The sequence below is a fragment of the Atheta coriaria genome, unplaced genomic scaffold, assembly GCF_025399875.1.
Source record: "Atheta coriaria isolate IRGN ID8LTWV9N9 unplaced genomic scaffold, Caltech_Dcor_3.1 hic_scaffold_8_pilon, whole genome shotgun sequence".
NCBI classification, from domain to species: domain Eukaryota; kingdom Metazoa; phylum Arthropoda; class Insecta; order Coleoptera; family Staphylinidae; genus Dalotia; species Dalotia coriaria.
Window position 1 is genome coordinate 715,482 of NW_027045450.1, and position 26,325 is coordinate 741,806.

Consider the following 26,325-nt stretch of genomic DNA (forward strand, 5'->3'; position numbering starts at 1 on the left):
TATATTTAGTGCTTAGTCGATAGATTGTTAAATATTATCATTATTTATATTGATACTGATTATCATTGTATAAATAATGCAGAGAAGTTTTAATAACTGCATCGCATAGTAACAATATTTACTTAGTATGCATGTATAAACATCTTTTGTGCAAATATATTTTCACTCATGAAATATTGATAAATAATTGCGCAATTAACGCATTTTTTAATTATTTAATTTTGGATTGAGGTTGTATTATATGCAACTTTACATACACCAATATAACATGTAAGTAAATTGTAATATTTGCATATAAACAATATATTATTATATTTTAACTGTTTATAGATACAAACTATATAAATATTGCACTGAATGCAGTGTTTTATCAATATTTAATGTTTTATTTTATTTGTAAAACGTTGTTTGACTATAGGCAACCCAAAATACACACCATTCTTTGTTTAAATCTGTAAACATCTGTTGCGAGTTACAACGCACAACAATCTTGACATTAAGCCAGAAACAACTCTTAATCATTTACGAACAACGCCTCATTGTAATATTAATAGTTTCCGATAGTAAAAATCAATAAAACCCGCGATAACACGCGTTTTATTTTCCCATACGAGCGTCGATTGTTCATGCGCGTGTGTGTTTGATCGTGACCTTGACGTCAGCCGCTTGAAATGTCAACATCAGCACCTCGGAAGTGTATCACCACCGATTTCGCTGCGTTTTGTTGCTAGGAATCGGCGGCCGCAATAATTTCGACAATGTGATGCAAACGCGCCGGTGTGCGAGAGTGTGCAGTGTCTCAGCAGGCAGTGGCAGCGGCTAAAATTAGCGGCGAGCCGCGAATAGAACTTGGCGCGCTGTCCGCACCAATCGGCCGCCATCCAAACATCCACGCGTGTAAACAATAATAAAAACAGGTGAGCGACGCTCACAAATCGCACACCAAATCATCATCATCACGACGCCAGGACTCCGAGATCCGCGGGCTTTTGTTTGCGCCCAGTCGTCTCACAGTTACGTGCTGATTGTTCGTGATCATTCGTGATTATTAGCGCTTCACGCAGCGACGGAAACTGCACTGGACACAACTACAAATTAAACGTGAGTTATTTTTGTGATTATTTATAAATTCCATGAAAAATCAATCAATATTATTACTGCAATTAATTCAGCATTAAATTTTGTATTTATTTGTATGTAAAACTTGTTTAAAATCACTTTTTATAACAGTTTATAGTCTAATTTGCATACGCGCATTAAACCGTTAGAATTTCGTCTGTAATTTTGGTTCTCATTATGCCATTGTTAATTTTTTTACATAATTAAATACAGAATTTAATACGGAACATGATGCAGTGTATTTAATTATTGTGACACATTGCGTTTGAGAGTTATAGATAAAAAAACACGGAAATAACAAAGTTTTATCTCGACAATGAAATATTTTAGTTTTTAATCAATTACTCCTAAACTAAATTAGATACAATAAAAATTCTTTCACCAATAAATTCAGAATTAAATTCTTTACCTACTTAAACAAACATTTTGTTAATAACAATTTTTTATCAAAAGTTATTGACAAATTACTTTAAAAATCTATTTTTGTCTGTAACTTTTAATTTAATCAAAATAATTTCATAGTTTTTACATAATTAAACAAAGAATTAACTACCAAACATATATACGTAAGAATTATTACTGTAACTAGTCCAGTTTTGAAATAATCAATCAAAAACAAAGACTTATACTTATTTTATCCAACTCTTGACTTAACATTGAGTGTGTGCATGAAGCAAGAGGCATTTAAACTTAACTTTCACTTTCCGAAGTAAAGTTGTGTGTAACGCTGGAGTTCAACTCCTTTCATTGCATAACTTGTAGTACACTAGTGTAGTAGACACCAAACAGCTGTTTTCGTTCAAATAACGAATATTTAACTTGCATTTTCAGTGCATTAAACAAGATGGAGTCGTTTCTGGGCTTGTTTGATCCGGGCGCAGACGATGCACACATGGATGATGACATCGATGACTTGGATGACGATATTTTGCGCAATGCTACACTCACGCATGGTGATCAATCGAAACTGCCGCCGGAACCACAGCTTGGGAATATCGAGTACAAATTGAAGATTGTGAATCCTACAAAGCAACGGTTTCAACATTTAGTGACACAGGTAAGGAATAAATCTGTCAATTGTCAACTGTCATATTTTTGAGGTTAAGTTTGCACCTTTTTTGACAGAAAAGTTATTTTTAAGGTTAGATTTTTATAGTTTTGAATTAAAATTCATAATTTTTGTTGTTTCCCAACGCGTCATTGCGTTATCTCTTATCTTTTGTGTGGTATAATCACGTAAACCACACAATAATCTGTTTTTAATAAATATTAATACATTATAATCATATTGATAATGATAAGAAGTAGAAAACTTGGGAATGTACAAGTAATACGATTTAATTTATGTATTTAGATGAAATGGCGATTACGGGAGGGACAAGGCGAAGCAATTTATCAAATCGGCGTCGAGGACAACGGCGTCCTCACAGGATTACCGCTCAAAGAAATGAAAGACAGTTTGCAGACTTTAGAACAGATGGCAATCAAGTTGGACGCCACGACGACAATCATCCGCAATCGCTGTTTGGATAATGGGAAACACGTTTGTGAAGTTCTAGTCAGAAAAGTAATTTATTCATTTTTTTATTATCTTGTTTTTTTTTTTAATTTGACTTTAAATTTTTGTGTTTCTAAAGGTACCTGATGATCAAAACAACATAGAAATACGTGTAGCAGTATTAGGAAACGCCGACGCTGGTAAATCAACACTCCTAGGCGTGTTGACCCAGGGAACTTTAGATAATGGCCGAGGGAAAGCACGTTTGAATATGTTTAGGCACTTGCACGAAGTGCAAAGCGGCCGGACGAGTTCAATCAGTCACGAGATCCTCGGTTTCAACTCGAAAGGCAATGTAATTAATTACAGTTACAGTGAGTTGATGACTGCCGAAGAGATCTGCGATGTCTCGACGAAGTTGGTTACGTTTTTGGACTTGGCTGGGCATAGGAAGTATCTACGGACGACAATTCAAGGATTGTCGGGATATTCACCACATCACGCTATGCTTGTGGTAAGTGTCAACTGTCAAAATTAAAATTTGACAGATTTATGATTAAATTTTTGTTTTTCTTTAGATTTCTGGCACTGCTGGAGCTGTAGGGATGACACAAGAACATCTGAGTATTGCAATGGCTCTAAATGTGCCATTTTTCATTGTTATCACGAAAATTGACTTGGCATCTTGTGATGCGACGCTTGAAAGTGCGCAAACTCTGCTAAAACAAGCCGGTAGCTGCCGCGTGCCTCTGATTGTCAATAGTATTGACGACGTGATCACCGCTTGTTCCAATCAGTTGAGTCAAAACATCGTGCCCATATTTTGCGTGTCCAGCGTGACAGGTAAAGGTCTCGATCTTCTTTTGAAATTCCTCCACATCCTTCCACCCGGTGTGAGCGCTAAGGAAAAGAGCGTCTTGAACAAGAATCACCAGAGTTTCAAATCGATGAGAATTTCCGCGCTGGTGATGATCGCATCTTTGGCGGATTACTCACCAAAGGTGTTATCACTGAAGGCATGCGCATGCAAATCGGGCCGATTAAAGATGGCTCCTTTCAAAAAGTGACAATCAAGTCGATTCAACGCAATAGAGTTCCGTGTAGAGTTGTTAGAGCGGGCCAGAGCGCGTCGATTTCATTAACGCCGCATGTTGATTACGTCCGGAATGGAATGGTGATGATATCGGATGATGAGGAGGAGATGATGGGCTGCATGTACTTTCAGGCGTCGATATCGGTGTTGTCACACACGACGCCATTGCATTCAGGATTTCAGACGACAGTTTACATCGGGAATATTCGACAAACCGCGCAGATTCTCGGTATTTTTGGGATGAATTCCATTCAGACTAATGATAATGCATCGGTGGTGTTCAAATTCAAGAGTCATCCGGAGTTTGTGTCTGTTGGACAGCGTTTACTGTTTCGGGAGGGATGTACGAAGGGTATTGGGGAAGTTACACAGATATTTCCATTCGCGAATGCATAAAAAGTTTATTATTATTCATTTGACATATAATTTGACAGAAAACATGTCAAAATCTAAAAATTTGACAGTTCTCATCGAGTTTTCTTATAAATGAGGTTAAAATGATTCTAATTCATTGAATTTTTACTTAATTTGTTCTTCGAAAGAAGATTTGCATATTTATTTCGATGAAAACAAGTCCAGACTACATTTGTCTGAATATTTTCAAGTAAAAACTTGTTTTGTCTCAATAACAATAACAATTTAGTAATATAATCTTTACAAATCAGTCCTTAAAAGTTTAAAACAAATTACAAAAGGCAAATAATCTGCCGAAATGATCTGCAAATGTATTAAAACATGTACTTTTAATATTTAACAAATATTTGCTAGTAAATACGCCAAGCAGCTTTAAATATTACATAAACAGCACAAATATATTTCATTCGACTTAAGCTTAACAAAGATTAAAAAAGTTGTAACATGCAAGGTTGAATAGTAAATTATTATGAGAATTAATTCAGAATATTGAGTAAGGACGTGATATAAAGATAAGTTTATTGCAGTGTGACGTGTCTGAAAGTAAAAGAAATGTATTTTAATTAAATTGACACTTATTCATAATAATACGATTTAAAAAAGTAAAAGAAATTATGTCATGATAAACATAAGTAATAAAATGTATTGTAATTGAAGAAAAAGTGAATATCTACTTAAATTTACGTTAAGAAAAGTGCAATATGTAATTTAAAACAACATTTTATCATTTTTTATGCAAACCGCAGCATTTATCTAAGTTTATGCAAGATAATCACGTTTAATTTATGCACACTGTGCATAAATTCCACAAATTCATCATGATACTCATATATGTATTGAATTAATCAATCAATTGATGTGATTGACCATGATATGCGCCAAATAGTTACGAAAATAACGCACTCAAACATTTCTCGCCTCGTTAAACACACATTTATCACTCGCAGCTTAACTACGGAGTCTCGTACATGTGCTGTGAATGAATTCAAATTAAAATGCTGCGTCGAGTTCAGGATCAACCACGTGGCTGTTGCAATAATTCAGTCGCATGCGCGTCCTCCTCCACGCTCGATCTCAATCTTGCTGCTCGCTAGATTGGAATTAAAAATCAGTCCCATTCCGCGTCGAGCAGCGCGCCGGCTCACAACTCTCGCATTCGGCGATAATTCAGTATTGTCCAGTGCGTCCAGTGATGTTACCATGCAGGATCCTCGGCACACGAGCGCCTGCCATTCCTGCCAAGTTCTTCTTCGGCAGGATTTTCGATGCTGCCGGCGTGGACACGCTGCAGAAGAGGTATCATTCGGTGGAGAGGCTTGAAAATGCTTACAGGAGGAGCAGAGATAAGTGCAAATGTAAGTTTTCATATTAAAATTACTAAAATTTGCTTAAATATTCAACTTTTTCGGCTAAATTTTTATTATATAATGTTTTATTTACGTTGTATTGTTTATTAGAGGTTATTCTAATGTTTTTGTGTGTTTTTCAGCGAAAAAACTGCCAAAGGATGTGAATGTCCAGGCGGTTTTCGCTTGTAATGAGCTGGACTTGAAGGAAGTCAATGTGTATGGTTTTGATTATGATTATACTCTGGCATGTTACAAGCCTTCCATGGATTATCTGCTCTACAACCTGGCCAGGCAGACATTAATAGAACAGTACAAGGTGAAATACTTACTTAGATTTATTTTTGTGTGGACCTGTTGACAACCTTCACACAGCAAAAATCTAAACAAATATTTTCAACACGGTGAAATGTGAACCAATCGATAAACAAACAAAAACAAATGAATGTCAACTGCTGCACATGTTAATTCAGTTGTTTTCAAAGTTCTGCAACGGTTAATTTACTTTTTATGTTAAATTTTTTACTTTTTTACTTTTAGTATCCAAGAGAAATCGAAAAATTAGAATACAAACCAGGATTTGCTGTTCGTGGCTTACATTATGACATCGAAAAAGGCGTCCTGTTGAAACTGGACTCTTTCCTTCAAATCCAACTCGGTTCAGTTTATCGTGGCCTCCAGGCGCTCTCCGATGATGAAGTTCTTCGACTCTATAAGAACCGCATCATCCCGATTGCATATGTCGAAGGTAACACCAAATCGGCGCAGGTATAAGGACAGAATATATTAGATGATTCCTAATTCGACACGTGGATAGTTGATCTTACAGGGTACCCACTCCAAGATGGTGCAGCTCGCCGATCTGTTCTCGGTGCCTGAAATGACGCTGCTCTGTAATGTGACGGATTATTTCGAAAAAAATCATATTGATTATCATCCGGAGATTCTTTTCAGGGATGTGAAGAGCTCCGTGAGGAGTTCGCATCCTGTTATGCACAAAGTAGTCGCGCAGAATGTTTCCGATTACATTGAGCATAACAAGGAGTTGAGGGATTTCTTCAATCGGTTGAAAAACGCAGATAAAAGTTGTTTTTGGTCACGAATAGTCCGTATAAATTCGTGTAAGTTTACGCCTGAAGATAGGCAACCAAACATATCGACCAAAAATTATGTTTTGTTAAACAAGCGCTAAATTTCTTGTTTTTAATGATTATTTTTAGTAATAAGGGCATGGAACTACTGGTAGGTGAAGATTGGAAGGACTATTTTGATGTAGTGATTGTCCAAGCGCGTAAACCCAAGTTTTTCACGGATGAATCGCGACCAATTCGAGTTTACGATGAGAGAAGTGGTACTCATATTTGGGACCGCGTTCATAAACTTGAAAAAGGTACAATTTACTATGAAGGAACAGTGAAACAACTGCAGGAATTGACTGGGTGGCGTGGACATCAAGTGTTATACTTCGGTGATCATCCATACAGTGATCTGGCAGATGTTACATTAGAACATGGATGGCGGACAGGCGCAATCATCAATGAACTCGAGGTAAAGACATTTTTCACATTTTTCGTTATAAAAAATATATTTTAATGGTTTTCAGCATGAAATCGAGACGTTGAACAATCAGCAGTTCAAACAAAACGCCAATTGGTTGCAAATGCTCACACAACTCATTGAAGATCACCAGGATAGTGAGGGTGAAGCAGAACAACAAACTTTAGCAAAATGGATGGCGGAAAGAGATCAATTAAGGTAATACACATGTTTATTTAATGATAATTGTGATATAATATTGTTTTTTCTTTGAATTTCACAGAGATGATATAAAATTCGTCTTCAATAAACAATTCGGCAGCGTATTCAGGACGTATCACAACCCGACGTACTTTTCAAGACGTCTCTTCCGATTCGCAGACATCTACACGTCGAACATAACGAATCTACTCAAGTACTCCGTCAATCATACGTTTTATCCGCGTCGCGGCGTCATGCCGCACGAGTACATTTCCTACTTTGTTTAATTTATTCTCGCTTCTATATATTTAATGCGTCGCAGATCCACGTGTGACGGCCGTCAACATTTCTCTTTTAATTTTATTTAATCATAGCGATCATAGCCGGCTGTCAACTTGTATAGTGTTGAGTAAACTATTAGAAGTCCTAGAGATATGATATAGTGAAGAGAATTGCTAGCTAACAAGCGTAAAACTGTTTCTTTGTTGTGTGACATTGTCTGCAATTTGTGCGCAGTACACTCGAGTTACACTTGAATGTAAATTATATTGTTTACGATTTATTTAAAGCCTGGCAACTATACGTATACGAACAAGTAGAGTATAATGTGTTCATTTTTATGATTCAATCAGAATGAGACGGAATTAAGCAAAGTTTGTAAATGATGAAGTGATGGAAGTCAATTGAGGGATAGTATTGATAAGAAGTGCTCAAAAGTGCCTGATTTTTGGAGGCTGTGTGCTTTTCGTATGTCTATTATAAATAAAACGCCATTTCAGTTGTAATTTATTGTTAAATTTACGGCGTTTAAATTATTAATTTGTTTAAATTTGATTGACATAAAAGAAGTATTTTTGGTTGCCTATGTTACATGCGCAAAAATTCAAACTCTTCTGGTTGGATGTAACAATCAAAGATGGCCACTAGTCTCACCTGATTGGTCGCAGAGAGTTTGACGTTGTTGCGCTGGTAGCCTAATCTGCACCACTGGTGCCATTATAGGTCAATAATACTCGCCTTGTTGTGCTTTCCGCATTCACAATAATAATGGAGACCGCCGAGTGCCCATCGACCGTCTAAGACGCGCTGGAGTCGTCGCACCAGTACGCGCACACCGACGATGTCATGTCGGCCAGCTGAAGCCGCCTCGCCTTCATCTTTGCCGTCTTCATCAGCATCGAAAAATGGCTTCTAGCAGGTGAGCACAATCGATATTATTATCGACACGCCCGCGATCTTTGCATCTCGCAACATGTGTCTAACATATGCATCTTGCACATAGGCTCGTAGAATGGGTGGAGATCATCGAGCCGAAGACCGGCGAGCACATGTACGCCAACCTGGCGACGGGCGAGTGCGTATGGGATCCTCCAGAAGGGGTGCCAGTCAAAAGAACCGACTCCAATCAATGGTGGGAGTTGTTTGATGCAAACACCTCACGGTTTTATTACTACAACGCTAGCTCACAACGTACAGTATGGCACAAACCAAGCAATTGCGATATTATCCCGCTGGCAAAGCTGCAAACACTCAAACACAACACAGATTGCTCTCCAGTGTCAACAAGTCATCAAGGCACCCAGACTGGAGACTCCGCAAGAGGACAAGTATTAAGTCTAAGTGCAAGCACACCACAACTAAGAAGAAAAAGCAGTGAACTCTGCAGGAGTAGTAGTTTCAGTCAGCATGGAGGCCCTGATGGGCCACTGTATTCAAACTGGCATGATTCACATCTGCTGCCTTTGGAGCACTTTTTGTTGAACAACAGCAGAGACAGTGATAGTGAGCATTCTGACAGTGGTAGTGAGTCACTAACAGGTGAGGACTGCAAACATTACTAATGTTTTCATGCAAAAAGGAAACATTTGCTTAAAATTATCGCAATGTTTTAGGTCATGAGCCAGATAATGAAGATTCCGATCAATCAGAAGGCACTTATCTACCACATCATCGTCTTAGAGCGGTGGAATATCTTAATCTGCCTGCACAAGTACCGGAACCACCTAGGGAACGCGCTCCAGCCGCGCCACTTAACTTCAAACCCCTGGCAGACCCACCAATGCAGCCCGAACGCGAAGAAGACATGGAGAAATTCGCGGCTGATAATCTGAATCTCGGCGGACGTGGTTTATTCCGCCGTAAAGCCAGCGTGCGGGAGTTACTCAGCTGGTCAAGTCGTAGTCTGCAACGTCCACTGCTCGCCTCAACGAAACCAGTCACCAAACAAGCGCTGGAAATGTTCCGACAAGTCCAGGTCTACATGGGCGATCGTAAAGCGCGCCCGGGAGTTTCCTTAAACTCTGTTTTAGTCGAGATATTAACCGCTGCGCATGCGCAGGCTTTACTTCGCGACGAACTTTACGTGCAATTGTGTCGTCAGACAACCGAAAACCCTCGCAGGGAGTCCATTCTACGCGGATGGGAATTATTAACCATTGCGTTGAATTTTATTCCACCATCTCAGACCTTCCAACCGGCCTTGCTCGGATATCTCAACCGACATCGTGATCCGACATTTTCCAGAGTGTTTCCGGATGTAAGTCGTTGGCCGCTGCATGTACAGGTGAATCACTACGCGACAGTTGCATGTCAACGTCTGGAACGGATTGGTTTCGGCGGTAAGAAAACCGCGCGGCGTCCGCAAGTCGACGACGTTGAAGCAGCGCGCACGCAAATCTTCCAAGCTAGTCTTTTTGGAAATACTCTCCGTGAAGTTATGCAACTACAGGCATCACGATGGCCCAACCGGAAGTTACCCTGGCCTCAGGTTGAACTATCTCAACAGGTTTTACGCCTGCAAGGTAGAACAACCGAAGGGATCTTCCGTGTTTCCGCAGATGTCGATGAAGTCTCACGTCTGAAAGCACAAATGGATCGTTGGGAGTTCAGCGAGCCTAGTGACGCACACGTCCCGGCGAATTTATTAAAGCTATGGTTGCGTGAATTATACGAACCGTTGATTCCTGATCATTTGTATCCGGAATGTGTGCAGGAGCCGATGACAGCTAGAAAGGCGTGCGATTTGGTGCTCAGGTTGCCTACCTTACACCGTATGGTATTGTGCTATTTGATTAGATTCCTGCAGTCGTTTGACAAACCCGACGTGGTGCAACACACCAAGATGGACGCCGCCAATATGGCGATGGTGTTCGCACCGAATTGCCTGCGATGCACGGCGACAGATCCGCGAACGATGTTTGACAATGCACGCAAGGAGATGGCGTTCATGAAGTGTCTCATTCAGGAGTTGGACACCGAGTGTGTGAGGGACATGATTTGACGCACTGCGGTGGTAGTTGTAGTAGTAGCTTGCCGAGCAATCACAACCAAAGATTTATACTTAACATGCTTGGAATTTTAGGTTTCCTGAATCATTTTTTTTTGTTCGTCGAAAATTGCATGCGAAGTTGCGATTTGTATAGATAAGTATAAATTTTTGTACTACGAACGATCACAATCTTGTACATCGCATCGTTTTAGTCGACACACCGTAAACTGCGACTAGGACTGACAGATATTTATATTCTAGCGGTTTTCTTTTATACTTTGAATGTATATTTACATTGTTTACTAAGGTAGGATTTTAACAAAACGAGTTAAAGAAGTGAATAGTTGTAAGCGCAAAACCATAACAATGAGACAGATCAAAATGATTAACAAGTCTGGTAACCATGGCAACAAAACACGGTAACTATAGCAACCATAGTTAGACAAACAAAATATCGAATATATTAGGTAAGGTGATGATGATGTTGGCAGTAATCGCGGACTGAAACATGAATCAAAACGTAGAAGAGAATCTCGAAATCTCTCTCTCTCTCTCTGAATATGAAAATTATGACACTAATCATGCTTGACTCCGATAATGTCCGCTCTCTAGGCAGAGATTAACACTTAAACTTTAATTAAACGACTATAAAGCGTATGAAGCTACGAGAAACTTACTTTTATAATAGATTTTTGTAATATATGCTTAATGATTGTGTTCATATCGATGATGATGACTGCTTTTCGTACAATGTGTCGATGTCGTTTGTTCCGAACTCTCTCAACTTATTCACTCTCGGTTGTTGCGTTCGATCAGTTTTTCGGATTATTTTTATATATATATCGTATACAGAATGGTTATATACCTTACGATCTGCTGAATAATAAATTATATATTGTTTAAAACAGAAAAACCATGAATTTTCAGTGTTTTACAAGCTTTAAACAATGATTTATGTACAAGTTTGCGTCATTTTGAAAAAATACTTTACATATTCAACCGGTAGATGGCAGTGAATGCGTTTTATTAATGTGGTTATGTTTTAAAATCAAAATTCTGCCTAAATTAACCCAAATTATTGAACATTTTAATTGAATAATCAACATTTGTAATTTATTTCATCATATTTTATAGTTGTTTAACTGTTTTTATTTGTTATAGTTCAATGTTTCAACATTTTTACTTTATTCTAACTTTTAGTTCCAAATACTCCCGCACCGCGTGGCAGTACCCTACGTTGAGTTCTTCTCTGGCGGCGCTCACTGCAGCCTCGCAGACGCAACTCGTTGCTCGCCGGTGTTGCGCGCACGACTTCAAATCATTCTCCACTCTCATCGCGATATAATCGCAGTTCCACAGTGCTACAATCCCCTATTCAACTGTAAATCAAAGGTAAACACATACATTTTTATCTCACCAACGGTTATCTCATGACAATGCAACAATCATCCATTTTGTGCTCTTATTATTTCAAAAAATCAAACGCCGCGTATTGATTTTTCCGTGCGTATATTCGGAATAAGCTGGCTAACCTTAATCGCGCTTACCACGTGGGGAACGAGCAGCAAACAAGCGAAACATAATGCGTTTTTAATTAAAACCGATTAATTAACCACTTAGTTGTCGTTGCACTTCAATTTACTTTATTACTTCGTGTCGAACGCAATCATTTCGTTTGTAAATTAATTACTGCTGCTCGAATTAACAGCGTTTGTTTTATTAAACGATACGAGTCACGCACGGTGATTAATATCGTAAATTATCCTATTATATGCTAAGAAAATAAAACAAATGATGATTGATTATGTTTGTACTGTTGTTATTTATTAATATTAGCTGATAATTTGCTCTGCAGAGGTGTTACTACGTTGGATACATTCGTCACCGGCACAGCGCGTTATCATTCGTATTTTGTTGTAAATTATAAACAAACAGCGGAATAACGTAATAAATGCGATAAACTTGTTGTTTATTATGGTGTATTTTTCTATCCAGTGCATTTATATTTGTTTGAAGTGTTATGTTGGATTTGTTTCTAATTGGATTTTTGTTTTAGATGGCTTCTTCAACTGCTGGTGATAATGAAATGTTGGAGGATGGGATGTCTGCAAAGGACATGATCAACACTGGCAATGGCATCACATATAAGTGAGTTGGTTATGAAAATCTGTGTCTCTGTGTGTTTGATGATTGCACTTGGTAATATAAATAAATGTTTATTTTTAGTGACTTTATTATTTTGCCAGGATACATAGACTTTCCAGCTGAGCAAGTAGTGAGTAATGTTTATTCTAACAATTAAGCGCCGTTAAAAGTCAATATCGTGGAGAGGAAAACAAGAAACGAAAATAAAAGTTGTTTATTTGAGTTAAAATTAGGTTTTTTGTTTGTTTTTCGCGCATTTTTTAAGTGTTATTCGATGAATTATGTTAATTCAAGTTAATATTGAGTTTCAATATGTATTTTTTTGATTTACAACAAAAATCACGCCAAAAATTTGGAATTTACAGTTTTTATTTTACGTTTCTTGTGATAAAAATGGTTATAACTTCAAAAATTTATATTTTATGGTGGTTAATTGTTATTCACGTGATAAGTAGCAGTCACATCAATTTATTTGCAAATTTTAAAAGTTATTTGATAAATGGTTTCAAAAATAAACTCAATTCCCTGAATATTTTTACTTCAGTGCAGTTTTTTAAAATGTTTTAAGCTAAATTTTGAATATTTTAGCTAAAACAAAGCAATAAATTAAAGGAAAAGTTCAAAATTTTACAATTTAGTTCAAAATTTATTAAAATTCTTTGAAAAATAAGAAAATGACGACATTTTTATGATAAAATACATATTTTTACTTATTTATCTGACAAAAAATGCAAGAAAACATGATTTCTTTGTTTTATTTATCTTTAAATATTCTTTTTATTAAAATAAAATAATTCTAGGACTTGACAACACAACTAACAAAGAGAATTGTCTTGAAAGCACCTCTTGTTTCATCTCCAATGGACACAGTGACTGAATCTGACATGGCTATTGCTATGGCTGTAAGTATTAACTACATATCGTTCAACAAACAATTATAAAACCGTTTTTTTATAGTTGTGTGGAGGTATTGGTATCATTCATCACAATTGCTCTGCCGAGCATCAAGCCAACGAAGTGCTCAAAGTGAAAAAATACAAACACGGCTTCATTTTGGACCCGGTTGTGCTTTCACCAACAAATACAGTAAGTTTAATCATTGATCAACTAGCATTTTATTAATTATTCGTAATTTTAAAGGTAGAAGACGTGCAAAACGTGAAAAAAACGCACGGATTCTGCGGTATTCCGATCACAGAGTCTGGCAAACTAGGAGGAAAACTTGTCGGCATCGTAACTTCAAGAGATATTGACTTTATGGAAGGCAAAGATAATCAGAATAAAATTTTACTTCAAGATGTAAGCAAATGCCAACTAAATTTATCATAGTTTATGTTTTATTCAAATTCTTAAATATTTTTCAAGGTGATGACAACTAAATTAGTCACAGGCCCAGCTGGTGTAACTCTTCCGCAAGCCAACGCTATTTTAGAAGAGAGCAAAAAGGGTAAACTGCCAATTGTCGACGATAAAGGCAATCTAGTCGCGTTGATGGCGCGTACAGATTTAAAGAAAGCGCGTAGTTATCCGTACGCTGCCAAAGACGACAACAAACAACTCCTGGTCGGCGCTGCGATTGGCACACGTGATGAAGATAAAGCCAGACTTGCGCTGCTCGCACATGTTGGTGTGGATGTGGTGGTTTTGGACTCGTCGCAGGGTAATTCTGTGTTTCAGATTGAGATGATTAAGTTCATCAAGACTACTTATCCTAATCTTCAGGTTATTGGTGGAAATGGTAAGCAATTGTATATTTATCGATAGTTTTTTTTATGTAATTATAATTTTTTTGTTTATGATAGTTGTGACGATTAAGCAGGCTAAAAATTTAATCGAAGCCGGTGTTGATGCGTTGCGTGTCGGCATGGGAAGTGGTAGTATTTGCATCACACAAGAAGTAATGGCTGTGGGGCGTCCGCAAGCGACTGCGGTTTATAAAGTTTCCGAATATTCCGCACGTTTTGGCGTGCCTGTGATTGCTGATGGTGGAATTGCTTCCATTGGTCATATTACCAAGGCTTTATCATTGGGTGCATCTTCAGGTAAATGTTTTTTAAATCTTTGTTGCCTGTCAAGTTAGCAACCAAACATACACTAAAATGTGTCCCCTGCATTTTTATGTATTATTTATAACGTTTTGGTATTTTAGTGATGATGGGTTCAATGTTGGCTGGAACAACAGAAGCTCCCGGCGAGTACTTCTTTTCCGATGGTGTAAGATTGAAAAAATACCGCGGAATGGGAAGTTTGGAAGCCATGGATCGTAAAGATGCAAATGGCGCCGCCATGAATCGCTATTTCCATAAGTAACTACTAATAGTTGACTTTTTCAACCTTTTTGTACTAATTATTTTTATTTAACAGCGAAATGGATAAACTTAAAGTCGCCCAAGGCGTGAGCGGTTCAATCGTTGATAAAGGTTCCGTTCTACGCTTTGTGCCATATCTACAGTGCGGTTTAAGACATGGTTTCCAGGATATTGGGTCGAAATCACTTAATGGACTAAGGTAAATTGTTTATAATTATATACAGGGTTATTAATAGGGTTAACAAAGTAATAACACATCTACAGTGAGGTATTTTATGCTTTTTAACCAATGGTGTCTTTCTTTTTGACATTTTATTAGAACAATGATGCATTCTGGTGAACTTCGCTTCGAATTGCGATCGTATTCGGCGCAACTCGAAGGCAACGTACACGGTCTCTTCAGCTACGAAAAACGACTGTTTTAAACAATCAACAAACTGGACCAACATGCCACCAACCGACGAAACCTGCTACCATTCCTCTGATTGCATCAAGAATAACTTTTTTTGTTTGACAGTTTTTTTTTCTTCATTTCTTTTCTCCTTTACTCATTTATTTTTCCCCATTTCCTTTCCTGACCAAATAACACTAATCTTATCATTATTAATAATCTCTAGGGAATTGTATCAAAATTTTTAAAGAATTTGTTTATTTTTTATCGGTTTATACTAAATAACTACGATTCTAAATCGTACATCGATGTAAAAAACGTAAATATCTATGTATTAGGAAGCAACGACTTCAAAAACAAGAAATAATTGTATGTACACATTTCATAAAATGAATTTTATTAGAAAGAAGAAGAATTCAGAGCTACACATCTCGAATGTATCCAGCAAATATCGATGAGTGAAGAGTGAAACAAAACGAAAAGATGAAATATATTTGTTTATATAGTATTGTGTACTCGAGGGTCGAGATTTGTAATCAGATGTAATTTATTTTTGTATGAATTTAATTCGCGTGCGAGTGTCATCAGCTTAAGAGCGATCCGGTTGGAAGTTTTCTCTTCCTAAACGCGGCGAGAATGGCAAGACGCGTTTTCCCAGGCGTGGTGCAAACGGTGGCGAGCGCTGCGACATTACTTCGCCGACAAACTCCGGATCTTGTAGAAGGCGCTCGCCGCCCATGTTTGGCAGCCCGCTGACGAGAACATCTTCGCCGGACTCGCGCCCCAATCGCGGGACGAAATTCACGTCGTAACGCTTATTTTCTAACAGAGAAATATTATAAATTAGCTTAATTAACAAATTATTAATGTAAAATTCATGTGATTATGTGTTAAACGTTTTAGGGAATTGTTATTCGGATTTATAAGTGTTTTTGTGAATGTTTATAACTAAATTTATAGTTGGGTGTTGTGTATGACGGGTTGCCTATGTTGAACGTCCATTATGGAATTAAATTTAAGTTGTGTTGTAACGGGAACAAAACTGTTAAACTGTGACTAATTAATGGTTCTATCATTATAAAATTAGCAAAATAGATTCATATTTACTTTTTTAGTTGATATGTATATTGGATTGTGTTTGGTAAGCTTTGAATTTTAAGTATTTTCATGTTTTCTTTGCTTACCGTTGCCGTTAACAGCGACTATGGCCCATGGCGAATCGTGAATCAAATCAATCAACGCTTCTAGTTGTTGCCTCTCAATACCAGAAGTTTTGTACCCTTCTGGGGTTCGTTTTCTGCGCCCTAATCGCGGCCCAAACCACAATTGCCCATACTTTTTCTTCGGAGCAAAATCAAGACTTGCATCTTCCTGCAATTCAACACAAAACAAAAATAAAACCAGTTTTTAAGCGATAACAAAATGTTAGTGATAGTATTACATGCGCCTCGCTGGCGAAAACACTTTGCGTTATCAGTATCAACAGCAACGCGCTCAAGACCACAACAAAACGTTCCATAACTCGCAAAGGTATGAAATTAATTTATTTCTGTTAATATTTTCAACTTCGGAGGGTTGTAATTGTTTGGTGGAGTCAAAGTGGACACTGATGTCCGAATGGCCGGCAACAGATCGTTTTATAGTGATAATACGGCGTCAGATAACTGCATGTGGTCTATACGGGGGCGATCGTGCGATAACAACCCCTGCAGTTTGATAAATCCACGGATTACTGGGTAATCAGAGCAGAAAGCAGGAAAAGTTAGGGCGTAAAGTCTGGAGCGCGTGTGTGGAATGCAAATCGCAGCAAATCGACGCGCAGAAACGAGAAATTGATTTAGTTAAGCTCGTTCGGACGTTATTTACGTTCGGAATTAACATGACACGGTAAGAATTAATCACAAACGCGATAAAAATAAAACTTTAAACCAAAAGTTCATTAAAACATATGCAATCCATTTTGGTGTATGTGTGGTTGCATATTTATCAGGCGTAGAAATACCACTAACCTTAAAATTAAAAAAAAACCGTTTAATTAACGTTCCATCGTTAATTAAACATAAAAACTAGTGCCACTTTAAAATGATAACGTGTAGCGGCATGAATTTACTTAAAATAATGGTAATCAACTTTGTATTTGTTTTTTTACATTACTCAACATCACATTATCTTAATTTCAGGCGCTTCAGACCTCAAGTGGGCACGGCTACATTTGTAAAAGCATGAAGTGCATCTTCAACTTGAGATTGGGCGTCTGAATTGGTGGGAACCCGAAAAGAATTAGGGCCCGTGGCGCCAGCGGGTGAGTTAAAAACTGAATTTATTGCTTGTCCGACGGAAAATTACGACTTGCACTTGCTGCAATTTTTGCTGAAATCACTTGAAAATTACATGCGTTGAGTCGAATGCTGATTTATACATGTAAAGTATAATTTTACGTCTTACATTGTTGTGTTGAGATTATTTTTGGGAGGTCGAAGGTCGATACACTTGCAAATGTTGTCTGTGGATTTTTGGGCGCGTCCGAAATGTAGTCCGGATCAACCCGTTTCTGGCGATTTTATGAACTTTAAATCTTTAAGTACTTAAGATATGAGATTTGAGGCATATTAAACAAACATTTTTTTATTAAATCAGCTTAAAAATATGAATTCTTTATACATCCGGTGGTTGTATTGTTTTATTTTTCAAAAACGAAACGAAAAATGATTGTGTTTATGCTAAAATGCTACTTTTTTAAGAAGTTGTTTATAAAAAGTCAGTAAATACAGCATCCCTTGGCGATTTGTAAATATTTAAAGTTAAAGTAGGCATAGAAGAGTGCAAGAAGTGTCAATTGATGAATGGCGGTGTAGAAAGGTAGCAATTTGTCAAAGTGACATTTTGTTTTAGTTTATATTTTGATGTTTTTCAAGTTTTAGAAAGTATGCAATCGATTTTTGTAATTTTTGCAATTGGAGTGTTTTCTATGTTGGATACTTCCATTGGGATGTTCTTGGAGTGTTCTTGGAAGCGTGGAGATAATCAAATAATCAAACAGCGCCGGTTGAGTTCATAAAAGCACGCTTCTTGCGGCGATATCGCGCGCCGGGACACAAACCAGACCACCGCGCAATCAACTAAGTAACGTCTGATGATGTACCTTCTCTTCTTTTGCCACCGAACAGCAGCCGACAGACGCCGCACGAGCCGGAACGGAAAATAATCCCAGATTATTATAGCTTTATTGCTTTTTGGTACAAGAATTACGTTGGGAGTTCATCTACACATACAAAAATTTTATTTCAAAACATAATTTTGTTAATTTTGATTATCATAGAAAGGAATTCTCCAAAGTTCATTGTTACAAGGTGTTTAAACTTGTCTTCAACACAAGTTGATGCGTAAATGTAAACAGTAGAGTCCAATGCACGCACGTAAGGAAAGCGTTAAAACCTCGAAAAGTGTAACGAAAGCGCAGGCAATGCACGTGTAAAACGTGTGCAGCATGCCGTGACATTGGCAGGCACAGGATGATTACACCTTTTTTATAGACTTTGGAGCTTTTAATTATAAACATTCCGGTTGTGCCGTGCCGTCGCGGTAGTAAACACATAAACATACTAAATAGGCATTCGAGGAATCAAAATTATCAAAGACATATTAGACACATAAATAGAAAAATCTTGAAATTTAAATTTAATTTTTTATTTATAAAAAATGTAGAATTTTAGTTTTAAATGAGGGTTGAAATTGCGTGAAAGTGACCAAAGTGACGAGGCGCCATGAAAAGTATCAGGTTTTCTTTTTCTATTGATGTTTCCTTTTTAATCTTTGGAGAAACAAAGTTTCTTTGTGTTTAGATTGGTGACGTGTAAGTTTTGGGATATGTTATGTCCGGTGTCATTTACACAGAGACCTCCTAGGGTTAAAAAGGCGTAGAAAGGACGTCACAGTTTATAAAAACGTGCAAAATGTATGAATATTTCAGAAATCAATGAACTTTTCATAATGATTTCTTCAGAAATGTATTTTAAGTGATATTATTCATAAATTTATGCAAATATTTATATTTAATTGATAACTGATTATTTTCATAAGTTATTGACTAAAAATGTCAATTTTAAGAAATATATCTTACACTGTTAAATTCAAACAGTGAGCCTTCCTAGGGTTAAACAGTCATAGAAAAGACACAGTTTATAAAAACGTGCAATATCTAAGTATGAATATTTCGGAAATCATTAAACTTTTTATGATGATTTCTTCGGAAATATATTTAGAGTGATGTTTTTCATTAACTTATGCAAATATTTTATAGATAACAGATTATTTCTAGGGGATATTAGCTAAAACTGACGATTTTAAGAAATGTAACACAATTTTTACACAGTTACCATCAAAATTTAATATTTGACGCAAATTTTCATATAAATCTTTATATTTAATTCATGACCAAATGAATATAGAATAGTTTAATCAATTATTCACAAATTTCATAAAATTATTCATCTAAAAATAATTTTTATTAGCAGCAGTATTAATAATTCCGCCTAGAAACGGTTCGCTTTTATTTTATGTCTGGATTAAACCGATAAATATAATTCGATCACTCTGCGACTTATTACTCATTAGCGCAGAGTGGTGGTGGTCCACCCACAAAATAGAATCCGATAAATAAAAATAAAAATAAGCCGCGCTGGATTTGCCCGTTTGCAGGCGGCGAGCGTCGGGACGCCGGCGACGCCAATAAGCGACCGCTCCAGATCGGCGCAAGACACGCCCACGCAACTGCCTCTAAAGTGCTCCCGGGCGTTCGACCACACCATCAACGGGAATAATATTTAGTTATAATCCGCTTGTCTAAACGCTCAAACCAAAGATATAATATTCAAAGCATACAGTTCAGCTATTAGTGAAATAATAATAAATATTTAAATAAATAATAAATTAAATAATTATTTAATTAGTGAAGTTATAAATTAAATTTAAAAACATGTCTTACGGTAGTTCACCGAGTGATCCACACGAAATCTATCAGTATACTTATATGCCACCACAAAATTACACACATGGATATTTACCAGGTAAAAAAAAGTAACAAAAGTTGTTATTATAAAACTGTTGAGATGTTCAGATGTGCGGTTGAGTTGTGAAACATTTGTTCAACAAGTGACAATGTCACTGATGTAAGCTACTGGTTTCAAGTGCAGTTTTTACTGAGTGCAAGACACAAAAATCAAAAGAATAACAAACAACCACTACTCATTTATACAGAGTGTTAATAAATAAAGTAAAAATTGTGTTATTTACTTATTTTCAGATAATAATGGCGTTGCGACGTCCAATGACGAAGCAAATTACTGGACAAACAGCCCTCGTACAGATTCACCTTCACCGAATGATCAATCCTCAATGGTTGGACCTTATCAAATCTACGCACCGCTGAATTATCCACAAACTGAGCATAGAACACCGCAATATCCAGGTAATTATTAGTAGTATAGAAAAAGCTCTAAAACAAACAGAATAATTGTTTTTGTCACTTTGTGGATGATGGACTTTTAATTGTGCTGATATGCAAAGTATTTTTGTTTGTTTTACTGAAAAGATGCTATTTGTTTTGGGTCGGCACGATTTTACATGTAAAGATTATGATTACACGTCCAATCATCGCGCGCCGCCCCCGCTGCATCCGCCCTTCGTACGCGTGGTGAAACGTCGCACCACAGCGAACAAGAAGGAGCGCCGCCGCACGATGTCCATCAACAATGCGTACTCGGATCTACGGGACTGCATTCCGAATGTTCCAGCGGATACCAAACTATCTAAAGTAAGAAAAAAAAAACGTTAAAAATTGATTTATTTTTGTTTATTTTATGTCTTTTTACTAAATTACACTAAAATGTGTTTATTTGGTTGCCTACCCTTAGATAAAAACCCTACGGTTGGCAACATCATATATTTCTTACCTTACCGGAGTTCTGGAGACGGACGATCCCGCCGGTGGTTTCAAAGCAGAACTTATTTCAACCAGTCGAAAATCACAAAATCATCAGAATCATCAACACCAGACGCAGTTGCAGGAGTTGTGCGCGGTTGCTGAGAAAACATCACCGAAGTGCGATCTAATGGTGAGTGAAAATTACTTCATTAAATTACTTAACCTATAATTTTGTATTATCTCGCTATAATTTAATTTCGCTGATGCACGCACACGCCCGGCACGCGCCTTATGTCACCACAAATACAAAACGCATCCCCTAAATGATACTAAATCAGTTAAACGCCACCCGCTGTGAAAACGCATGAAGCATGAAGTACTTATACACGAAAATCTACTTGACTAAAATCATATAATTGCGGTAGTTTTAAGGTTATGTATGTCTATAGTGATGACTTTATTTAATTGGTGTTGGTTTTGGTGAAGGGTGGTATAACTTGGTCTTTGTTGTGTTTTGATTCTCATAGGACGATGGAATGAGCAACCCTCGACGCAGTAAGGGCCGAACAGGCTGGCCACAGCACGTGTGGGCATTGGAACTCAAACAGGAGCAGACATTATAGGTTACATTTGCTATAAGCAATAAATGCAACGGTATAAAGACTTTTAAAAATCGCAGAAATATTATTTTGTTATTATTTGTTTACTGGTGGTGGTGTGGAAGCAGCGATATCTTAATTGCGTCTGGAAGCGTGTAAGCGTCTATTTTCATCCGGGTGTGCTGCGGATCTGTGATGCCCCAAAACCAGATGGCCTTTTTCTACTTCGCATAAATATTTATACAAGGTGTATCCTTGCGGTACTACACTATAATTATAATATAATGTTTAAAATGATATTATTTGATCACTCGGTATATTTTATTCTTCGGGCATGCTTGTTGGCGCAGTGCAGATCTTGCAGACTTTACTTTTACTACTTAACCGATTACAAGCAAATTTGCTTGAAGGAAAAAAAGGATACGTGTACATAAAACTACTTTAAAATAACATAGCGCTGCATGTAAACTAAGTTTATCGGGATGAAAGCACAGGAACATGTAGTAAAGTTATGTAAAACCGAGTAAAACTTTTACTAGCGGCAATAAAACTTAAATATTTCGGAAGGAATGATTTTATTTGGGTTTATTTACTCGAAATTTAACTTTTTTTCTACTAATTTTGGTGTCTGTTGATGTAGTAGGTGTAAAATATATACTTACTGACATTTGATACATCGACTGTCAGTGAATCACCCACGCCTCCTAAAGTATCGAAGTTCGGTGTTTGTGCGCCGTGAACAATTACCGCGAATTGATGCGTTCGTTTGACGACAAGTGAAATTACTGCGCCCCGCCTTCTTCCACCCTAATTTTCCATGCGTAATTGACGGTATAATGTATGTGGAATGTGTGGTAAATTGGTGAAGCGCACAAATTAACATTTTTCACACTTTTGTGTTGTCTTGTATCTGGATCTGGTTCGTTTTACGTCGTTTTGCGATTTTACGAGAATTTAAAGATCAGAATTTATGTTTGAGGCGCAGTGACATTAAAAAGGCATAAAATGAATGGGGAATTGTAAAATATGCGAATCGGAGCTTGAAATTTCACGATGCATTCGATATAAAACCGTAATTTTGGTTTTTCTCGGATTTTCAGTTGATTTTAAGCTGAGTGCTTGAATTTTAAGGGTTTTATATCTTCGTGGGTCAATGAACTTGCAGTGTGAACTTGTTTTTTCAAAATTGAATCAAAAATTTAATATTTGAACTTGAAAGTTATGAAAACCTTGAACTTGTCTTCAAAATACAATCTAATTGATACGGTTTAGTTTAAATATAAATAAAAAAAAACTTATGAATAAATCATTAATACTGTTGGTTTTGCTCTAAGTAAAAAACAATTGGAGCAATTTGAATAATACTTTTGTGGTTTGTTCGATTGTATTATGCAGAAAGGTAGAAATACGTCTAACCCGCGATAAAGAGTGGGGGAACGTATCCACAATACTTACGTATTATCGCGCGCGTTAAGTGTGAATCACTATTTCAGCTATGTTCAAGCTCTTAAGATTTTCCTCCAAGATAAATAATAAATTGACTCATTTTAAAACCATAATAATCTTATTACAATAATTTATTCACACTAAAACAGATGTTTTCGCACTATTTCGGTTGTCAATCGAAACAACTCGCTTGTTTAGGATTAAGTAGGATTAAGTGGGAAGTCACGACTTCATTATGAATAAATATCAAGATTAGCATAAAATAACCAACGACCCACAGCTCACAGTAATAATAATTTATTACAACGAAAGCAAAAAAAACGAACTACAAATAAATAAGATCAAAATAATTGTTCTCCGCGTGTCTCATACATCATACTGCTTCCCACACTCGTTCTAGTTCTAATTGTTCATGTTCTTCTGGATCCATGGCAGGAACTTTTCGACTCGGGTGTAAACGCCTGGATACTGACCTTTACCGCAACCAATGCCCCATGATACAATGCCCACTTGCGTCCATTTGCCATTGTTTACCATCAATGGTCCACCAGAATCACCCTAGATTAATTATTTCACATATAGCTTCATGTTTCTGATTGGATAATAATTATTCTTACACTGCATGAATCCCTGCTATCTTGACCAGCGCACAACATGTGATCAACGATACCTCCGGGGGCGGCACCGCCATATTTCACCCGACAATCACTATTCCTCCAGATGGGAATGTTTACTTCTTGTAGGATAGCAGGTTGTGGTCCCACTAATCAAAAAGTAATAATTTATATTGTTTTAGTTTAATATGTTAAAAAAAAACTTACTTTCCCTTAAACTGCCCCATCCTATAACGGTAGCTGTCTGTGATTCATAGGAGGATCCAGGTGCAGGTAGACACACCGGACGAATTTGTTTAGAAAATTGCACCGGGCTATCCAAGGTCAATAACGCAATGTCGTTATACTATTAAAAAATATTAAAACATGGTAATTTAAATTTAACATAAATATTTTTATATCACCCTGTATACTTACCAATGTACGTGAATCAAAACCACGATGCCGAACAACACGCTTCACACGTTTCTCCACATGTCGCGTCTCATGTGGTATTTTTATATTGTGATCGGCTAATCGGACTGTCAAACGAGCGACATCATAACCTGTCATACTAAAAACACGCAAAAAATAACATTAGTAGTCTATAATTTGAGGTTATAATGTGACTTACTGTGCAACACAATGCGCCGCGGTTAAAATATGCACGTCATCAATAAGTGACCCGCCGCAAAACTGCCGCCCACCATTGAACAACGCCGCGATCCAAGGCCATTCGCCAATATCTGCATTATGTCCACCCACGATCCTCTCCTGATCCTGATAACCATTTTTAGCCCCACAGGAACCATCAAACACCCCGGTGTTACTTTCGGTTGTGGTTGTGTGCACAGGTCGCGGGGGTTTCGGCGTTGTTGGTTTCCATGGTGGGTTAGTGGGTCTCACAACCGAAACAGGTGATGTGGGTTGTTCATCGGGAATAATCCCAGGGAAACCTGGACTTGGTGGATGTGTAGGTAGAGGTGGGATGGTATGATCCGGAGGATGCGTGGGAATTGGTGGTGGCCAATTTGGGATATTCGGGTATGCAGGGTATTTCACTCCGTTGTTTTCTGAAGACGCCGGAGTGGAATCACTGGACTTCACTGCTTCGGTTGTAGATTCAGGTTTTACTTCCGGTTTGATAACTTGTGGAGCATTGCAACATACGCCGAACATCTTTAAAATAGTTTAAAATTAAGGTTATGTTATGCATGTGTGAGGAGGTCTTACTTGTCTTCCTTGTTGGGTATAATAACTGCACGTGTCATACATCCCTAAGACCCAACTATCCCAATTGTTAAGATCAGGCAGTTTGAAATACGGATAACACTCGCGGAATGACACACATCTCCCAAGCAGACCTTTGGTACTAAAACAAGGCCCGCTTCCTGGTGCGTACGCTGCGCCATCTAGTTGTGAATAGGTGCTGGCCAGCAGCGGGTGGTGATAGGGTTGTATAACTGCCGGCGAGGGGAATATCTGACGCGCACGTCTTGCGTGTTGGACATTTTCAGCTACCGAAAGCACAAAAAATATAAATGACGGTGATTATCGGTAATTTTGCGCGCGTTTTACTGCTACGTTTCGGTCTGTAATTTAATCGGGCAGTAATCAATCGTGAATATCGATGACGCCGAGAGCGTATCATCCAGCGAGGTGAACGTTCTTAACGGCCTTCGGCCTTGACAGTGAGCGTACCACCATCGACCTGTCAGGTGTGAAATGCTAAACGCGCGTGGGCAGAGCGCGCACTTACCGTTACGCTCATTTGCAAGCGCAACATGTCGCGCGGAATGATTTAATTCTTACTACCGGAGTCAATCAACTTAATTTGAATAATTTCCGACATTAATCGCAATCAATAGTTTGACGTATTTATAGTTTTATGTTGCTTTTTTTCTTGAATGCTTGTTAAATTGGCGTTGAATTGAAAACGAGAAAAGTTTGAAAGTCTTGATTACTTCTGCGTACAACATACCTTCGACGATTATGGTGTCGCGGTCGTCTTCCGTGGTCTTGGCATTGCTTCCCGTCTCGAAGCCGCCGGCGGCGAGCAGGAGGCAGAAGAACGCGCACGTTGCCCGCATGTTTTTCTTGTTTCTTGTTTGTCGCTTCTCTTCGGCAACGCGAGAAAACTCGCGATCTGCGAACGCACGGTCGCGGCGCGCAATGTCGTCCTCTTGGACAAAGTTGCTCTTATAAAACGCACGTCCGCGCATCTCTTCTCCCTCCTGCGGTCGTTTCGCGACCCGGCCGACCGGCCGCCAACCGCCGACGACGGTCCGAAAAACTCTTTAATCGCGTCGCCAATTTCGAGCGTCGGGCGGTTGCTTCAGGTACGTGCGCGCGTATCGCGCGGACCGATCGCGATGTGATTGACTTCTTGGAATATTTAATTGAGCGGCGGGTAAAAAACTTGGAGAGCGCGCTGTCGATCGGTG

General features: G+C 37.9%; 7 protein-coding genes across 8 annotated transcripts; 5 read left to right on the forward strand and 2 right to left on the reverse strand.

Moving 5' to 3' along the window:
- Nucleotides 1-643: 643 nt before the first annotated feature.
- On the forward strand, nucleotides 644-4,786 carry LOC135797884 (GTP-binding protein 2). The gene is given in 6 exon segments (XM_065310460.1): nucleotides 644-1,101; nucleotides 1,951-2,176; nucleotides 2,474-2,686; nucleotides 2,757-3,131; nucleotides 3,196-3,526; nucleotides 3,529-4,786. Coding segments are annotated over 5 exon segments (1,710 nt in total). The 5' UTR covers nucleotides 644-1,101; nucleotides 1,951-1,963; the 3' UTR covers nucleotides 4,107-4,786.
- Nucleotides 4,787-5,150: 364 nt separating this feature from the next.
- On the forward strand, nucleotides 5,151-7,992 carry Nt5c (5' nucleotidase C). The gene is given in 8 exon segments (XM_065310461.1): nucleotides 5,151-5,479; nucleotides 5,614-5,789; nucleotides 6,011-6,238; nucleotides 6,300-6,552; nucleotides 6,555-6,591; nucleotides 6,691-7,018; nucleotides 7,074-7,225; nucleotides 7,290-7,992. Coding segments are annotated over 8 exon segments (1,542 nt in total). The 5' UTR covers nucleotides 5,151-5,316; the 3' UTR covers nucleotides 7,495-7,992.
- A 164-nt stretch (nucleotides 7,993-8,156) lies between these two features.
- On the forward strand, nucleotides 8,157-11,388 carry RhoGAP93B (MyTH4 and RhoGAP_KIAA1688 domain-containing protein RhoGAP93B). Its single transcript, XM_065310459.1, has 3 exons — nucleotides 8,157-8,405; nucleotides 8,490-9,025; nucleotides 9,100-11,388. Exons 1-3 carry the CDS (start codon nucleotides 8,392-8,394, stop codon nucleotides 10,485-10,487), a joined length of 1,938 nt encoding a protein of 645 aa, XP_065166531.1. The 5' UTR covers nucleotides 8,157-8,391; the 3' UTR covers nucleotides 10,488-11,388.
- Nucleotides 11,389-11,713: 325 nt separating this feature from the next.
- On the forward strand, nucleotides 11,714-15,828 carry ras (Inosine-5'-monophosphate dehydrogenase ras). The gene is made up of 11 exons (XM_065310426.1): nucleotides 11,714-11,867; nucleotides 12,532-12,623; nucleotides 12,702-12,750; nucleotides 13,421-13,522; nucleotides 13,578-13,706; nucleotides 13,761-13,919; nucleotides 13,986-14,358; nucleotides 14,423-14,662; nucleotides 14,770-14,926; nucleotides 14,985-15,128; nucleotides 15,249-15,828. The coding sequence occupies exons 2-11, from the start codon at nucleotides 12,532-12,534 to the stop codon at nucleotides 15,352-15,354; spliced, it is 1,551 nt and encodes a 516-aa protein (XP_065166498.1). The 5' UTR covers nucleotides 11,714-11,867; the 3' UTR covers nucleotides 15,355-15,828.
- On the reverse strand, nucleotides 15,688-16,950 carry LOC135797868 (PBAN-type neuropeptides-like). Its single transcript, XM_065310429.1, has 3 exons — nucleotides 16,762-16,950; nucleotides 16,505-16,691; nucleotides 15,688-16,142 (listed from the first exon to the last, which is right to left on the reverse strand). Exons 1-3 carry the CDS (start codon nucleotides 16,837-16,839, stop codon nucleotides 15,910-15,912), a joined length of 498 nt encoding a protein of 165 aa, XP_065166501.1. The 5' UTR covers nucleotides 16,840-16,950; the 3' UTR covers nucleotides 15,688-15,909.
- Nucleotides 16,951-20,228: 3,278 nt separating this feature from the next.
- On the forward strand, nucleotides 20,229-22,408 carry LOC135797867 (heart- and neural crest derivatives-expressed protein 2). Of its 2 annotated transcripts, none has more exons than XM_065310427.1 (5): nucleotides 20,229-20,386; nucleotides 20,623-20,787; nucleotides 20,951-21,132; nucleotides 21,233-21,433; nucleotides 21,771-22,408. In XM_065310427.1, the coding sequence occupies exons 1-5, from the start codon at nucleotides 20,296-20,298 to the stop codon at nucleotides 21,864-21,866; spliced, it is 735 nt and encodes a 244-aa protein (XP_065166499.1). In that variant the 5' UTR covers nucleotides 20,229-20,295; the 3' UTR covers nucleotides 21,867-22,408. The 2 variants fall into 2 exon arrangements, with proteins under 2 accessions (XP_065166499.1, XP_065166500.1); XM_065310428.1 differs by having other exon boundaries at nucleotides 21,032-21,132.
- Nucleotides 22,409-23,569: 1,161 nt separating this feature from the next.
- Nucleotides 23,570-26,118, reverse strand: LOC135797864 (proclotting enzyme-like). Its single transcript, XM_065310425.1, has 7 exons — nucleotides 25,863-26,118; nucleotides 25,115-25,398; nucleotides 24,516-25,060; nucleotides 24,320-24,455; nucleotides 24,110-24,248; nucleotides 23,906-24,051; nucleotides 23,570-23,846 (listed from the first exon to the last, which is right to left on the reverse strand). The coding sequence occupies exons 1-7, from the start codon at nucleotides 26,101-26,103 to the stop codon at nucleotides 23,691-23,693; spliced, it is 1,647 nt and encodes a 548-aa protein (XP_065166497.1). The 5' UTR covers nucleotides 26,104-26,118; the 3' UTR covers nucleotides 23,570-23,690.
- Nucleotides 26,119-26,325: the final 207 nt, after the last annotated feature.

Bases quoted from the DNA above. Each gene is read 5' to 3' on its own strand.
- RhoGAP93B (XM_065310459.1), top strand. The intron at 9,026-9,099 runs GTGAGGACTGCA...GCAATGTTTTAG, and splicing joins TGGTAGTGAGTCACTAACAG to GTCATGAGCCAGATAATGAA.
- ras (XM_065310426.1), top strand. From the start codon at position 12,532: ATGGCTTCTTCAACTGCTGGTGATAATGAAATGTTGGAGGATGGGATG. The intron at 13,920-13,985 runs GTAAGCAAATGC...ATATTTTTCAAG, and splicing joins ATAAAATTTTACTTCAAGAT to GTGATGACAACTAAATTAGT. The intron at 14,359-14,422 runs GTAAGCAATTGT...TGTTTATGATAG, and splicing joins TCAGGTTATTGGTGGAAATG to TTGTGACGATTAAGCAGGCT.
- LOC135797868 (XM_065310429.1), bottom strand. From the start codon at position 16,839: ATGGAACGTTTTGTTGTGGTCTTGAGCGCGTTGCTGTTGATACTGATA. The intron at 16,692-16,761 runs GTAATACTATCA...GTTGAATTGCAG, and splicing joins TTTTCGCCAGCGAGGCGCAT to GAAGATGCAAGTCTTGATTT. The intron at 16,143-16,504 runs GTAAGCAAAGAA...TTTCTCTGTTAG, and splicing joins AGTCGCTGTTAACGGCAACG to AAAATAAGCGTTACGACGTG.
- LOC135797867 (XM_065310427.1), top strand. From the start codon at position 20,296: ATGTCTTACGGTAGTTCACCGAGTGATCCACACGAAATCTATCAGTAT. The intron at 20,387-20,622 runs GTAAAAAAAAGT...ACTTATTTTCAG, and splicing joins CACACATGGATATTTACCAG to ATAATAATGGCGTTGCGACG. The intron at 21,434-21,770 runs GTGAGTGAAAAT...TGATTCTCATAG, and splicing joins CACCGAAGTGCGATCTAATG to GACGATGGAATGAGCAACCC.
- LOC135797864 (XM_065310425.1), bottom strand. From the start codon at position 26,103: ATGCGCGGACGTGCGTTTTATAAGAGCAACTTTGTCCAAGAGGACGAC. The intron at 25,399-25,862 runs GTATGTTGTACG...TGCTTTCGGTAG, and splicing joins CGACACCATAATCGTCGAAG to CTGAAAATGTCCAACACGCA. The intron at 24,249-24,319 runs GTAAGTATACAG...ATTTTTTAATAG, and splicing joins GTTTTGATTCACGTACATTG to TATAACGACATTGCGTTATT.